Below are 15,823 nucleotides of genomic sequence, written 5' to 3' on the forward strand. Positions count from 1 at the left end.
ATATCAATGTTGGTGTTCTGGGTAGTAAAGCCCTAAAAACTGAGATAGCATGTTCCTCTGAAATGTTGGTATCTACCTACAAGTCACATGGCATTACTATCCAGAAGACCAACACTGTGCCTGCCAGTTCTGAGTTCAGTTCCAGACAGGCTACCCAAAGATGGTCATGAACTGGATATTTGGTGTTTCTTCCAATTTATATGCTAAGGAAGGGTATTAAGGTAGGTTTTTGTATTGGACAGCACCTTTCTTAATGTTTATAATTGATACTACATAAGACATTCATTACACATGTGTAACATTTACGAGCTGTTGAGAGATCAGGCTTCTACTCTCTGACTTACAGCACCTTCGTGTGTGATCAAAATAACAAACATTTCAGTAAACAAATGCTGTTATTACCACAATCTTTTACTGTTTGCAGGTGCCATTTTTATGATAGGGAAAGTGGGTTTTATTTCATCATGACCAACCAATGACTGCAATAGGCTTCTGATGATGAATCTGCCAATGGAAGTTTTAAAGCCACTTCATATACAAGTGGAAGTGTGGTCTCAATACACTTCAGCTATATATTTTAGTGAGTGAAATCATGTTCTGGTGATGCTCTCAACCTAAACCGTGTTTAAATTTATATCTACAACGTTAACAAAGATGCCCATTTAGATTTAGATTCATGAACTAACAAGCATTGTGAATATTCTCTGCACACTCTAAATTATCCCAACATTTTGAATATAATTAACTGAAAGCAGCCAATTAGATCACATAGTGCTTCTAGTGGCAACATGTTGACCAACAATTATTATAAACTTTCACAACCTAGTGAAGTGTACATAATTGTAATTATGTGAGAGGATCATCATCATCATTCCTTCACAGCACCTCGTGTATAATCCCTGGGATAAGATTCATCTCACTTGAGCTACCTATCCAATTAATTAACCAAATTAACTCTGAGACATAAATTAACACCCATCCTAATCAGCCGGGCAACCTGTTGTGTGAAAGTGACAGAGGTGGACGATCAGAACACCAACATCTTCAGTGACATAAGAACCTCAAATCTCACATACTTAAGTACAACTTAAATAGAGTATACTACTGTACATCCAGATTGCAAAATTCTCTATTATGCCAACAAATGCAGTCAGCATAAGTGTAATATTTACATTAGAAAGAACAAAAATACATGAGAATCTTCATTCCTGCACATGGCAGAAATTTGTTATCTGTACCATTCATGTCTTTCGTATATCACACATGTGAACCAAAACAATGAAATCAAACTCACATATAATACTGTTCTGTGACCTAACAACAATCAATCAACTAGCAAGGTCTGTTCGATCTGATACATGATACAGCCCTGCTAAAGCTTCTTGCAGGGCTCGAAGGCAAGAAATATTAGCTCTGTATCCCCCGGCTCGGTGCTCATCTTTTTCATGCTCCACGTGGTTTACATAGCCCTTCACTTCCAGATCTGACCAAGTAGGTGGTAGAGGGCCATCTGTTGGTTGTCTTGGAGCTTCATACATGTATAAAGGTCCTTCCTCAATTTTGGGTACTGATAAGAAACTCTGTTGTCTCTGGTGACCAAACTTTATGCCTGTAGAGAAATGAGTTGCCTTAACAACAGGAACCTGCTTCACCTCTTCCTTTGCTGCTTGTACATTATTTGCAAATGTTTCCAAAATATTTTTTGCATCTGCATTAGAAAACATTAACTCATCAATGAGGGCTTCTTTTTCTCTTATTTTCTTCTTCTTTTCTTCCTGTTCAAGTTTCACTAATTCTTTCTTTCTTACTTCTCCTTGTTGTTTTTCTTCTTCAAGGAGTTCCTCCAATTCCATTTCTTCTCTTCCTATTTTAGATTTATTTTTTAAAATCACGTCTTTGTTTTCTTTTTTGTACTGCTCTATCTTCTTATTGGTTGTAATGACATCCACATTATTAGTTAAGTTGAGTATGATAGTTTCTACTTCTTCCAAATAGTCATTATACTCTCGCAATGTACTGAAATCCTCTTCTTTCTTGTTAAAATCTCTTAGAACCCTTTTTCGTATGTCAACCTCCTTTTCAACCATGGAGTCCTCAAAGAGTTGAACTCGAAAATTGCTTCGCCGCAGTGGTACATTGCATTCAGGGCATGATCCTGATCCTACACAGGGAGGAAGGAAAATGCATAATTACTATTCAAGATCTCAATTAATTAAATTGTTAAATATAAATAATATGGCTGATGTAGTCAAGCGGGTTGTGATCTGTACAGCGTTGTACGTGGATGAAAGCTGGTATCCACCTACATGATGTCACAACTCAGAAGGCCACATCTTTACTACCAGAGAAATCTCAGATCTAAGATGGTTAAAGTAATTTCTATTCTTTGTTCTCTGCAAGAAATAAACATATATTTAAGAGGTTGTGTCTGCCTGTAGGAATGTTTCACTTTCAAAACCACTGAACAGATTTTGGTGAAATTCAATATATGAGAGAATGCAATAAAAACTGTCAGGCAGATTTTATTTTGGCCTACACTGGCTTAATACAATCCCAACCCTACATGATTTGAATTTTATTAAACTTTTCAAGAATAGCTCATAACATACGTGTGTGTGTGTGCGCACACCATCAACACCATTGCCTAGCTTTATTTTAAAAAAATTTTCCCATGTGATGTATACTTAATGCCGTCACAGTGGCCGCGTGGTCTGAGGCGTGGGCCTTGTGCTGCTTGGTCACTGGGACCGTGGGTTTGAATCCCACTCAAGGCAGGGATGTTTGTCCGTGTTTTTCTATGTTGCGCTGTCCTGTGTACAGGTAGAGGCCTTGTGATGGGCTGATCACTCGTCCAAGGAGTCCTACCAACTGTCTAATAGATCAAAGCCAACGAAAGTTGGGACCCGCAGATGCTCAAGGCACTGAAGAACGGGTCGCCTAAGTATCTTAAGTAAGTATACTTAATAAAGTAACTTCACAGAGCAAAGAGCACAGACCTTCTTGAGATGCTGAGAGTCATGTCAGTGACAAGAAATTCCCCAAATTTAACGGAACCTGAAGATTCATTGTCATGTTCATCAGTCTACCAAAAAATCCATCAAGTCTGAGACCAAAGGTGGCTAGCTTTTGGGGTGATCTGCTGTGTAGTCTGGTAGATAATGTCTGACATTTAAGAAGAGCTCACTGCTTCCATCATCAGGAAAATTCTACCAGAGTACATAATGCTACATCGCAGGAGACAACCATCTTCACACTAGTCACTGTTAGAACCTGAAATCTCACCCAGTCTGAAACCATTTGACAGTTCATAACATTCTAGTTATACTATAGTGAGGTGTTGTCAGTCCCCTGACCAATTTCCAAGTTGGAGAAACACCTACAATCAGCTGTGACATATTTGCAGCTATCCTCCATGTCTAGAAGCTGTGTAAGAGAAATACATACATTAATGGTCTGCATTAGATCCCCAAAGGGTTCTGAATAGGTGGAATTTTTTTTTTTAACCAAGTGTTAAATGTCCATGGGGTTAATGATATTACAGATATCTACACATACGACTGAGCCATTAGTGCCAGAACCTAGTCTTATCGAAGTGGAGAGTGCTATTAAGAAGTTGAAAAAGTATTGCATTTTGAGATTCATAAATTTCTTTGCTCTGTATGGAATATGGAGGAAATGACACAGCAATGGAAGGAATTTATTATTGTACCAATTCATAAATAGGGAGATGCTCTGTTGCCACTACTTTTCAATTTTGCCTTAGAATATGCCATCAGGAAAATCCAAGAAAATCAAGGCATTTTGGAATTGAGTGGGATACGTCAGCTTTTGGTCTATGTTGATGATATTAATCTGTTGGGTGATAATATAAATACTATAAAAGTGAAGACATTAACACTCTTAAGGGCTAGTAGGGATAATTTTGCCAGTTCTGCTATATGGGTGTGAAACTTGGTCTCTCACTTTGAGGGTCTTTGAGAACAGAGTGTTGAGGAGGATAGAAGGGAGGAAGACAGGTCATGGAGAAAATTTCATAATGATGAGCTTCACAGCCTGTACTCACCTAATTTTGTTAGAGTGATTAAATTGAGAAGGATGAGGTGGGCAAGACATGTGGCAGGGGAGGGGTATTTACAAGGTATTGGTTGGGAGGCCTGAAGGGAGGAGACTACTGGGAAGACCTAGGTATAGGTGGGAGAATAACATTAAGATAGGAATCAATGGAGCAAACTGGATGCATGTAGCTCAGGATAGAGTCTGATGGTGGTCTTTCCTGAACACGATGAACCTTCAGGTTCCATAAAGAAAGTGGCCTATTCTTTGACAACTTGAGTTTACAATCAAATTTTTATACTTCAGACAGGAAATGGAAAGGAATAATACAAAAAGTACACACACATAAAATATATTTCTCCATTCCTAATTAGCTTTGGGGGGGGGGGGGGGAAGAAGAAGAAGCCATGTAGTCTGGTAGAAGTTTACCCATGTTTTAGAGGTCCTTGCTGTCTCCATCATGATGGAGGCACCAAGGACCTCTGAAACATCGGTAAACTTCTACCAGACTGCACAGTGCAACAACCCAGAAGACAGCCATCTTCCTACTTACATTACAGTTTGTAACTGTAAATGAAGTCTGATTTCAGAAATGTTATTATTCCAAATAATTTTGTTTGAATTAGTAACTGTAAACAGCATCTGAATTTATAAATGGTTATAAATTGTTCCAAATTACTATATAAGCCTAACTCTGTGAAGTCTCCTGTCCCATTATATGGTCAATTACATTCGGTATAACACAGACTATAAAGTAATCAGGTTATTACATTTTTGTATACTGTGGAGAAGCAGTGTTAAAATAGAGCATCATTAAGCGTTATATTGCTACCTGTGAATAACAGTTTCTACACTCTTACCATATTGCTTATAACAGACCCCAAAACCCTGCACAAACCTTTAAGGAATAGTAGATCCACACAACTTTCACACAGTGCATGGCCACAAATGTTCACCATAAGTTTCAATGATGGGTTTCTATATTTCGTAGTTTTACATCGAGGACACACCTGTTCATCCATCCTGCAACAAGAAATAAATATCAACAACCAAAATCAGAGAACAATCATTATCATAACTTTCAACAAGAATGCTTACTTGTTACTTTGGAAAATACCGCTCTTTGCTGCTGTGTTTAAGAAAAATTAACACAGAAGACGTACTTTATGAAACAACCCTACTTTATTTAATATAATAAATACACGCACTAAAACGAAAAAGATAACCTAACATTTTGTACAGTATACACACCGCACACAAATCTCGGTGAGTGAATAACACGTTTTTACCGACTAGCCGCCAGATCCATCTGATAGTAGTTTTACAGCAGATGCGGATAGATGGCAGGACAATATATACGTGACGTCATAGCTCTTGTTTATTGCCAACCTTCAACTAATAGTGACCAAGCTTCACATACATAATAGTGATCAATCTGTATGTTGGTATTGTGTGTGGTACATAGTGTACTGAGATCTTCCTACTGTCATTAACGGCGCCAAAATAATCGCCATCTTGGAGGCTGCCGGCAGGGAGTATGCTGGTTGCTGCCTTTTTATATGGTTGTTTCATGCTTTATATGTCAAGTTCAACTTGTGGTTCAACAGTTAGCTCGATCCCGTAGGTTCTGAAAATGGTATTCGTTTGAGTAAGATGTCGGCGAAGAATTTATGGTAAGTAATCATGTTTGTTGATGTTGACATTATGTGTGATACTCCAGTCTTTTGTATTGTGTTTGTTTGTGAACTACAGATTTATTTTAATACGTTTGTTTTTGATAACGTATTTGGGGTAAGGACGTTCTGGTTTGTTTAAAAGGGTTTTTTTTGCTGATGTTACGTGGTGACAGTCGCGAGGTGTCTTACGTAAGTTATTTTGATACGTTGTGAAGGTGTGAAAATAATTGTGACAATTGTGCTTTGAATGTGACCTTTTCGTCAGACCGAGATTCCTCAGTGACAGTACAGTACTTTCAAAATTTTAAGGGACACCTTAGATTTACAAATACTGTGTCTTTTTAACCAAATTTTGTATTTTCCTGCAGACTTTTAAGGATTTTAAACTTTTTATTGAGCTTTTTGTTTTGTACTCGTCTTTGTGATGCCATACTGATGACATGGTTACTTTGAACTTTTATCAGAATGAGAAAACAATTGGTAGATTTGTGATATGCAATAATATACTATCACATTTTGTGATTTTCTTTTGTGTTTGCTAAATATGAAAACATATCAACAGTGTGAAACTGAAGTTATATGAAAAAGTGTAATTTATTTGAAGTGTAATATGAAATCACAATTATTACTTCACAAGTTTCACTGGTGGCTGAATTTAGAGGAAAGAATATTTCATTAATTTTTCCAGGCACTTATTGTTTAAAAATGTCTCAAGTGAAATGCCCATTCCTTCTTCGTTGACATACAAGTACTCTTTGTATACACTGCAAGCAAATAAATTTTATGTGCCAGTTCTTGGAATGGGTTGAGTTTGGATGTCAGTTTACACCTTTGAAGAAGGGCTCATCTCATAGTTAACAAGAAATTATTTTTTGTTCATTCCATTCTGGACAGCATGCAGTGGCAGAATGATGTAACAGCAGCTATGTTTTTTCCAGTAACCGTGTACAAACATTTCCTACTCTGCTGTTTTGACCAGAAGTAGATTGAACCACTTTTAAAACCAATAGACAAATGTGAGGGTAACGTTTATGACGTTTGTATTTCTACCCAAGAATGCTTTCCTCTGTTTTGCACTGACATTATTCACTGATTTTTTCTAGTTTAATATTTCTTGACATTATCTGATTCACATTCATTTCATCTGCTTTAGGAGCAGCTGTCCTACTTGCCCCAGTATAGTCCTTACTGCCTCTGACATGCCTATCATAGTAGAAATTAATTTATGGCATACACAAATTTAAGAAATGTTAGCAAACTAGAGTTAATATTATCAAAGATGAGAATGGTTATCTGCCCGCAGATCCCCACAGGGTTTTGAATAGGTGGAAAAATTTCTTTAACCAGGTGTTAAATGCTCATGGGCCTAATGATTAAAAAAAATTAAATCTGTGGCATAACAGCTCCAGAGAGCCAAAGCCGGCTAACTTGACTGCTGGCCTCACGTTCACATGCCTATGCAGAGGTGAACGATCATCCAACCAGATATAGGGTGACATGTGGTCAGCACGACGAACCCCAGCCATTGCTAGCTTTCTTGACCGGATTACGCTACTCATTGTAGCTCCCCAATTTCCTCACGATGCTGGGTTGGCACCGGTCCCATACACTGGTCGAAAGCTTGTGAGAAGATTTTTTCTCCCCTGAGACTCGAACCAGCGTGCATTCCGTATCGCCGGTCCGAAGCATGATGCCTCAGACCACGCGGCTACGGCGCGGGGCCTAATGATATTACGCAGATAGATATACTTACAGGTGAGACATTAGTGCCAGAACCTAGCCGTATCGAAGTGGAGACTGCTATTGAGAAGTTTAAAAAGTATAAATCTCCTAGAACTGATCACATTCTGGTTGAATTGCTCAAAGTATGGGGTAGAACATTCCGTTCAGAGATACACAAACATATTTGCTCTATATGGAATGAGGAGGAAATGCTACATCAGTGGGAGGAGTCTGTTATTATACCAATTCATAAGAAGGGTAATAAGACTGATTGTAATAATTATCGAGGAACCTCGCTTATCATCATCAGCCTATGACTCCATTAAAAGAGGCTCTTTACAGAGTTTTGCTTGAACTTGATGTGCCTAAGAAGCTAGTCAGGTTAATTAAAATTTTTCAGTGAAACCTCTAGTAAAATTTATGTAGGTAAACATTCCTTTGATACACTTCCTATTCAGAATGGCCTGAAACAGGGAGATGCTCTGTTGCCATTACTTTTCAGTTTTACCTTTGAATATGTCATCAGGAAAATCCAAGAAAATTAAGGCATTTTGGAATTGAGTGGGACACGTCAGCTTTGGTCTGTGCTGATGATATTAATCTGTTGGGCGATATTATAAATATTATAAAAGCAAACACAGAAACATTCTTAAGGGCTAGTGGATGTAGGATTTTAGGTTTTCATGGTGGTATGTCTGAAGATGGCTGTGTTCTGGGTTGTTGCACCGTGTAGTCTGGTAAGATTTTACTGATGTTTGAGAGGTCCTTGCTGCCTCCATCATTAGGGCTAGTAGGGATGTTGGTCTAGAAGTAAATGCAGAAAAGACAAAGTATATGATCACGTCTTCGCATCAGAATTTATGACAGAACCAGAATTTAATGACAGCTAATGAATTGTTAAAAAATGTAACAAAATTCAAGTACTTGGGGTGAGGACACCAACAAGTCAGAATGAAGAATTTGAGGTTTTCACGGCAGTGAGTCTGAAGGTATCTGTTTTTTGGGTTATTGCAATGTGTGTGGTCTGGTAGAAGTTTACCTACATTTCAGAGGTCCTCACTGAAGGAAGCAAGGACCTCTGAAATGTAGGTAAACTTCTACCAGACTATACGGTGCAACAAACCAGAAGGCAGCCATCTTCAAGTCATAATGACATTCATGATGAAATCAAGAGCAGATTAAATTCAGGGAATGCTTGCTATCATCCAGTCCCAAATTTTTTGTCCTCCCATTTCATGTCAAAGAAACTAAAGATTAAAATATACAATAGTGTAATTCCATTTGTGCTCTATGGGTGTGAAACTTGGTCACTCATTTTGAGGGAGGAACATGGATTGAGGGTATTTAAGAACAGAGTGTTGAAGATATTTGGACATAAAAGGGAGGAAGATGCATCATGGAGAAAATTTCATAATGATTAGCTTCACTGCCTGTACTACTCACCTGATATTGTGAGGGTGATTAAATTGAGGATGGGTGGGACATGCAGCACGCATGGGGCAGGGAAGGGGTGTTTACAAGGTATTGGTTGGGAGGTATGAAGGGAAGTGACTGCCTGGAAGACCTAGGCATAGGTGGGAGGATATTGTTAAGATGGAGCTTAGGGAGATATTAATCAGTGGAGCAAACTTGATACAGCTAGCTAAGGATAGAGTCTGGTGGCAGGCTTTTGTGAACATGGTGATGAACATCCAGGCCCCCCCAAAAAAGTGCGCTATTCTTTGACAAGCTTTGTTCTTATGCTAAGTTTCACCAACATATAAGAGTTGCATCATTTTATAAAATTTTAATTTTGCATAAAATGGACAGATAATGAATCTGCTTGAAGGATTTTGATCATATTTGGTACTGGATGGGTTTATACACTGAAAACTGTTGTACAGTCTTAATTTTGGTCTCTAATGAGTGAATATTACTCATACTTTAATTATGCTTAAAAATGTTTTTGAAAAATATCTTATTGTGTAAAGATGTTATGCAGATGAAATGTAGGTGTTAAGATCCACAACTTTTAGTTGAAAATTTGTTCAATTTTGCATTTGTTTAGGGAAATACAAGGAAAAATAATTCTTTACTATATACATTGTGATTTCTGCAGTATGATTGTCTTTGGAACATTAGATTTGAAGTAACATCAGGAATAGTGAGTTATACAAAATTGCAAACATATTTTATCTGTGTACTTTTCCATTCCTGTTGACAGGATGCAGTGTTCAGCTTATGAGATTATTTTACATTCTAAGATTTTGATTGCAAATTGGCTTGTTCCATATGTAGTATTAGTGTATGTCTAGATCAACATTTGTATTTGTGAATGTCTGAACATGGCTCAAGTGAGCATGCTGTGTATATATGATTGTCATCCCATTAATATTTTATTGTTTATAAACAGGGGCAACTTCACATTTACCTTCAGTGATTTATCGAAATATCTTACAGATTGGTCAATGTTGACTAAGCTGTAGCTCAGCTTAGTTGTGAATAGTGTTTTCTATTTATTACTATTTTATAATGAACTGTATAATTTGAGAAAGTAGGGGACATCTCTGTGTAGAGGGATAGATAATGTTTTTGCAGATTGTTACAATGTTTCATGATGAAAATGTAAAAACAAAATGTATAAGATACAAGTGGGTATAACTAAGGGAAGACTGGTCCACAAAATATCAGTGTTTGTTGGACATGGTGTTGTTTATGGGAAACTTATTAAGTAAATGAATAATGTATTATAAACTACATGCTTAATTTTATGTTGAAATGCTTATGAGCCTTGCTGTCTGTGTGAGTTTTGTTGAAATTTGACATTTGTGATGCTGGGATAAGAAAGTAGAGCCAAGAATTACAGGCAGTTTAGTCTTCCATTTTAAGACTTTCAAGAAGTTGAATGCATTTGTTTCATTAAGTATTCAGAACAGTCAAAGTATGTTATGTATAAAATTTGTAGGTGATGTTGCATGGAACATTTAACATGGGTACTGTTTCCTTGTTATAGTGGGTTGTTATTTTGCAGCAAGGCAAATTATCTTGGATTAAGTGAAATAGTTTCACACAGGATCTAGCCAAGATTGTATCTCCTGACAGGAGTAAAAAAGTTTTTCTGCCAAACTCACAGAAAGGACTGTTTTCTCCACCCAAAATCAATAGAAGGCGACTTCCTATTCTTTGTGAGCATGTAGGACCACAGATCAGCACTTCCTCATTGCTAACATAATACATGAAAGATTTTTCCCGTAAACATTCTGCGTGGTTCTTAAAATTTAAATTAATTTGTTCATACCTGTTGGTATTGTTGATTACAGAAACTTAACAATTGTGAAGTCTCCAGTCGCATGCTATTCGCATTGAGTTTGACAAAAATCTGTCTGTAGATGAGGTGACAGAAATACGCTTGTTTCTTGAGAATCCAGATATAAACCCACAAACTGCCACCTACCTCTTATCTGGTAGGAGAATTCACATCTTTAATCATTTGAAGCATTAAGTTCATGAAAATAATGTTTTGAAATTCTCCTTCTACCTCAAAACACAATGCATCTCTATTATAAATATCAGTTTGCTTATGTTATTTAGCTAAATAGGCGCCGTTTGTTCTGGGAATTATATGAAACTAATAAATACTTCTGAAGATAAAATTCAGAGTTTTGAATGTTAAAACAGGTTGTAGTTAGTCACTGTGCCACAGCTAATACCGAAGTCCACCAACGGACATAATACTGACCCAGTTCCCTCCGTGTCTCACTCGCAGTTTGTGCCCCCAATATATATCTTAATGTTATCCTTCAGTGCTGTCTCTTTGAAAAGACCGCTCTCTAAGTCCCTTCTGTTTCTAGATTTGGAACAATCGAGGACGTGTGTGGTTTAAGGAAAATATTCTGTGGTAGAAGCCGCTGCTGTTCTGTGTGGTTTAGTTGAATGTTTGACAACTTTATTTTGCTCATATTCTTCCCTTTCCAGCTGACGGCAGAATGACCATATGTTGCTAAATACAATTCTCAGGAACAGCATTTCTCCAGTGTTGCCAAGAATACTAATCCCTTGTTGGCTTATATTGTACTGCAATATGGGATAAATTTCCAGGGTTGCAAATGATGTCCGATAGGTCACGCTAGTTTGTACTGCAATGTCGGGAGTGTACTCATGGCAGTCATGCAGCTGCACAGTGACATGGCATCATGCATGGCCTTCTTCCTGAAGTACACCTGCTCTTGCTGGTAACAAAGTTGGCGGTGGAGAACAGGGGCCAGCCAATGTTTCTTCGGGTTTAACAACTCTGGTAAAAATTATACATGCGTGCACCTTGCATTAATCGGCATAGGCTGGTCGGTAACGTCGTGTAAAACATGGTCTCAGCAAACTAGGCACTTGAAAAAGTGGAAAAGTGAACTTCCGTATTTTGATACAATGTTTATTTAATATAGAAAAAAATTGATGCCACAAATCTAACAAGACACACGTTTTATGAACTAAAATTTACTCTGTGGTAACAGAACCCGAAGATTCAACATTGCTGATATCACAGCCTGTCATTGGACGAATTCCTGAGCTAGTTCTATCCCTCTCTCATCCACACAGCATATTCCATCTCGAATATATATCTTAATATTATCTTTCCATGACTTCGTCAAAATTTTGTATGCATTTCTAGTCTCCGCCATAGTAGCCACATGTTCAGATCGTCGTAGCCTCCTAGATTTCACTACAGTAACAATATGAGTTGACTTTCGTGTGTGTGTGTGTGTGTGTGTGTAACGAAATTCCTCTTTATATGTTATCCTAAACGCCCTAATTCCTTAATCGTTCTTATGGCAAAATAGTTTCCTCGGCATTTAGTGTTTAAACGTGTGGAGTTTATATTTTTCCGTTGAAATAAGAGGTCATATTTTACAGCCAAACAGTTATTTGGCAAAATTATTGGTTATAGGTATGCCTTGGATCTGGTATCTTGGGGAAACAGGCTTTATGATAACAAGCATATCCAGAATTTGTTCTTCGTCTCATTATATCAAGAAACACATTTCTGTGTTTCTACAGGAGTGTCATGTTGTCAATTGCTCCGAAATATAACCTAAATTTTGTAACATTTTGAAATTGATTAATTATTACATGTAGAAATTTCTAATTATTCCAGGTTTTTATTTTAATAATAACTAGTCTTCATTATGTATTGTTGAACTTTGCATCATTTCAATGTAATGGTTGCTGTGATAGCACAATCTTTAATATTGGAGACGATGGTGTGACGGTTGAGTGATATTTTATGGGGAGGGCTGAACCCTTGCGCGTCCATCCAAGAACTGACTTGGTTGTACTCAGTTAAGTTCATTTCTGTTGGCCGTTCCTATTAAATGGTTGGCCATCCTGCAATATGTTCATGATGCGCCGGGTTGTATTTGCGGCTTATAGACCGGCTGCTATGATAGGGTTCCGGAGGATTTCTTCGTCCTCTTCAGGAATTTGTAGGGATACTACTGTGAATAGGCCACGACTTCCACGCCCTTCCCAATTTACCATTCGGAATCATCCACTCGCGTGCCGCTATATAACGAATGTGGTTGAGGACGCGTTGTTAACTGAATACGCCCTTAGTCTTGAAGACTATGATGGTGAGGTGTATGGGGGAGTCGAACCCATGAACCATTTGTTCTTTCTAAATGTGGACGTGGTAACAACACATGGGCGGAGCAAATTTTTGTAGGGCTTCGGCTGTGGGTTTGTACTCGGGAATCTCGAATCTTCGAATCTCGTTCGGGCTACTGGTTGTGCTGACCGACCTTTTTATCTTTCGCGATAATTTTCCTATTTCGTTTGATGTTATGTGATCTCTGTTCTCGTACTTGAAGGAAGGCAGTTATGTCTGTGATTAAATAATTCATCGATCTTACCGAACTTAACTGCGTTATACGTTGCTCCAAGAAAGATCTGCCAAACTTCGGGTGGTTATTCATTGGCTTATTTTGAGTACGGAACAATTTTGAAAGCTTACGGAAAGCGATGTGCACTGTTTCAAAACGGGCTACGACGAAGTGCGTGACCAATGCAGGATGTTTTTTTTTTGGTCGGTAAGCGGCATCTGCACACGGATATTAAACATGAGTCGAGTATCATTCTTATGTACCTGATTAATTTTTTAAGTTAAAATAGTTTCGAAAAAGACTGTCTTGAGGGTTGTTGTGCCGTGTAGTCTGGTAGAAGTTTGCCGACGTTTCGGAGGTCCTTACTGCCTCCATCATCGCCCTGACGACCAAGGCAGCAAGGACTCCTGAAACATCGGTAAACTTCTACCAGACTACACGGCGCAACTACCCACAAGACTGCAATCTTCAGACTCACCGCCGCGAAAACCTCAAATTTTACATAAAATTATTTCATTTAGTCTGAGCCTTTCTTTCAGTTTCTCCCTTTCTACCCATCATAAGTACGCAACGGTTGAGGCTTGGACGAAGGTTAATTCATTTTTCGCTTAAAAGAACCTAACAAGTAACCACACTAAGTTTGCCAGACGTTTCGTGGGGCATACTGTATACATTCAGAAGTATTTGGTTTGGAGACTTTCGTTTTGATGCAATTAACCGTGTTTATTACCACCTTAAATTGTCCTTGTCATCAGTGATTTGTCATACTCTGGAGCCAGGTAAAATAAACGTATTAACAGCGCACACCCAGAATGTTAATACTCTTATCTCTCTCTCTACACGATTATATCAGAAGGCAGTGTTTCAGGTGCAAATATTAGTGTTGTTAGTACTAATTTAACTTTGGAAAAATGACTTGTTTGTAAAACCAAGGTACATAAGTCGTCATTCCAGTTCTCTTATGCTGCTCTGACATCCTGCTTTATAGGAGGAATCTTAGGAAAGACCTTTGGTATTTCGTATCACTGTTTTTAGGCTGTCGTTTTATCAGAATCCTGACCTCATCGAAAATGTTAACTGTTGCTTCTGTTCCAAGGTTACATACTTACCCAGCTTTTTTATAAATGTAATGTGAAACTAAAAGATAATAAAATGTACAGATAATATAAAATCAACATGGCTGTCATCTGGGATTCAGCCCTATGTAGTCAGATAGAAAATTGCCAACGTTTTAGAGGTTCTGCGGCTTCCATAACAGGGCTTATTATAGAGACACGAACCGCTCTTAAAGATCGGCAAAGTTCTACCAGACTACACGGCGCTGCAACCCAGTTATCATCATACCGCCTCGAAACCATATAACGGTGAATGGAATGGGAAGGTGATAATGAATGGTGATTAGCTAAGCATTTAAAGATGCTACCTTGGAATTTGCGTAGAAAGAGAAACCACGAAAAATTTGCATGTTTCTTCATTATCAGTTCGTCTCGTGACTAAATTTCACCAAAACAAACAGTTCTTGTTTTTATTGCCCCAGATTCTTCAAGAAGCAGGTGGAAGATAAGTGGTTATTGAAATTGGATTAGAATTCGGGATAATTTTTGTAAATGGTGATTTTATTATGATTATAATTCAGGATCAAGTGCAGGAGGAACGGTGATTGAAACTGGATTTCAGTAACTGAATGGACGTAGGCGTAAATTATCCTAGAACTTATTTTACGAGTGTTCTATGCTCCGCAGCCATTGTATCGTAGTTGGTGGCATTTACATGTTTTAATAATCAAGAAGCTGTGGTGACAATTTCTGCGCCTTATGTCTGTATTGCACGAAGTTCTTTCGTTGCACAACGCGTATCTTCTGGATGTTGCTCCCCGCAGGACGATTGCCTTGATGAGACAGCAAGCACTTGAGAAAGATCGGTTTCTTTCTACGAGGCGGCGCACGGCGTAAGATCTAAGCCCGGTATCGCACTAGGATGCCATGGCAGCGACACCAACAGCGATGCCATGGCGTCCAGCTGCCAGAAAAAGACGCCAGACAAGCTGCCAGCTTTCGACGCCAGTCAAGCGAACAGATGGATCAACGTTATGAGACCACGAAATGAAGGGCTATTAGCAAGGGGAAATGTCCACTTTTATCACTTTTGAGAAAATGAGATTTACCTTTATCAAAACTACATACCTGGAGTGAATTTCAATTCTGTAACAAAGAAATAAGTAAAAAAAATTCTCCATACGCACACTTTGCACGTCCATACCATTATTGAATTTGAAATATTTCAGTTCTTGCAAATCACATGTAATATTACATGAACAAACTTTATTTAATAAAACATTATAAAAGCAGGTTTCTTCTTAATTCACATTATTTGTGATATATAGATAGATATATAGATTGCTAAACAAAAAAACTTATAAATCAAGTTGCCATATTGGAAAGCGGCCCCACAAATAAAGCCATAGAAACACTTCTTAGCTAATTCTTTCTTTTCTACTATAAATAAATCTCCTCCAAATAT

The 15,823-nt window shown here is 38.0% G+C and overlaps 2 protein-coding genes across 4 annotated transcripts in view; one reads left to right on the top strand and one right to left on the bottom strand.

Annotated features, from left to right (window-relative positions):
* Positions 1-245: 245 nt before the first annotated feature.
* On the bottom strand, positions 246-5,392 carry Mat1 (CDK-activating kinase assembly factor). 2 transcript variants are annotated; one of them, XM_022069318.2, is made up of 3 exons: positions 5,305-5,392; positions 4,952-5,076; positions 246-2,161 (listed from the first exon to the last, which is right to left on the bottom strand). In XM_022069318.2, exons 2-3 carry the CDS (start codon positions 5,073-5,075, stop codon positions 1,329-1,331), a joined length of 957 nt encoding a protein of 318 aa, XP_021925010.1. In that variant the 5' UTR covers position 5,076; positions 5,305-5,392; the 3' UTR covers positions 246-1,328. The 2 variants fall into 2 exon arrangements, with proteins under 2 accessions (XP_021925010.1, XP_021925009.1); XM_022069317.2 differs by having other exon boundaries at positions 5,152-5,368.
* A 104-nt stretch (positions 5,393-5,496) lies between these two features.
* Myb (proto-oncogene like protein Myb) overlaps positions 5,497-15,823 on the top strand; it is a 76,225-nt gene continuing 65,898 nt past the window's right edge. For both annotated transcript variants that reach the window (XM_022069283.2, XM_022069284.2), the window contains exon 1: positions 5,497-5,726. In XM_022069283.2, coding sequence (XP_021924975.2) covers positions 5,724-5,726 — 3 coding nt within the window. In that variant the 5' untranslated portion in view covers positions 5,497-5,723. The remainder of the gene's footprint in view (positions 5,727-15,823) is intronic.

Source organism: Zootermopsis nevadensis, unplaced genomic scaffold (assembly GCF_977971745.1).
Source record: "Zootermopsis nevadensis isolate Lab colony 2312 unplaced genomic scaffold, Znev_1.0 Znev_ptg000006l, whole genome shotgun sequence".
Lineage (NCBI taxonomy): Eukaryota > Metazoa > Arthropoda > Insecta > Blattodea > Termopsidae > Zootermopsis > Zootermopsis nevadensis.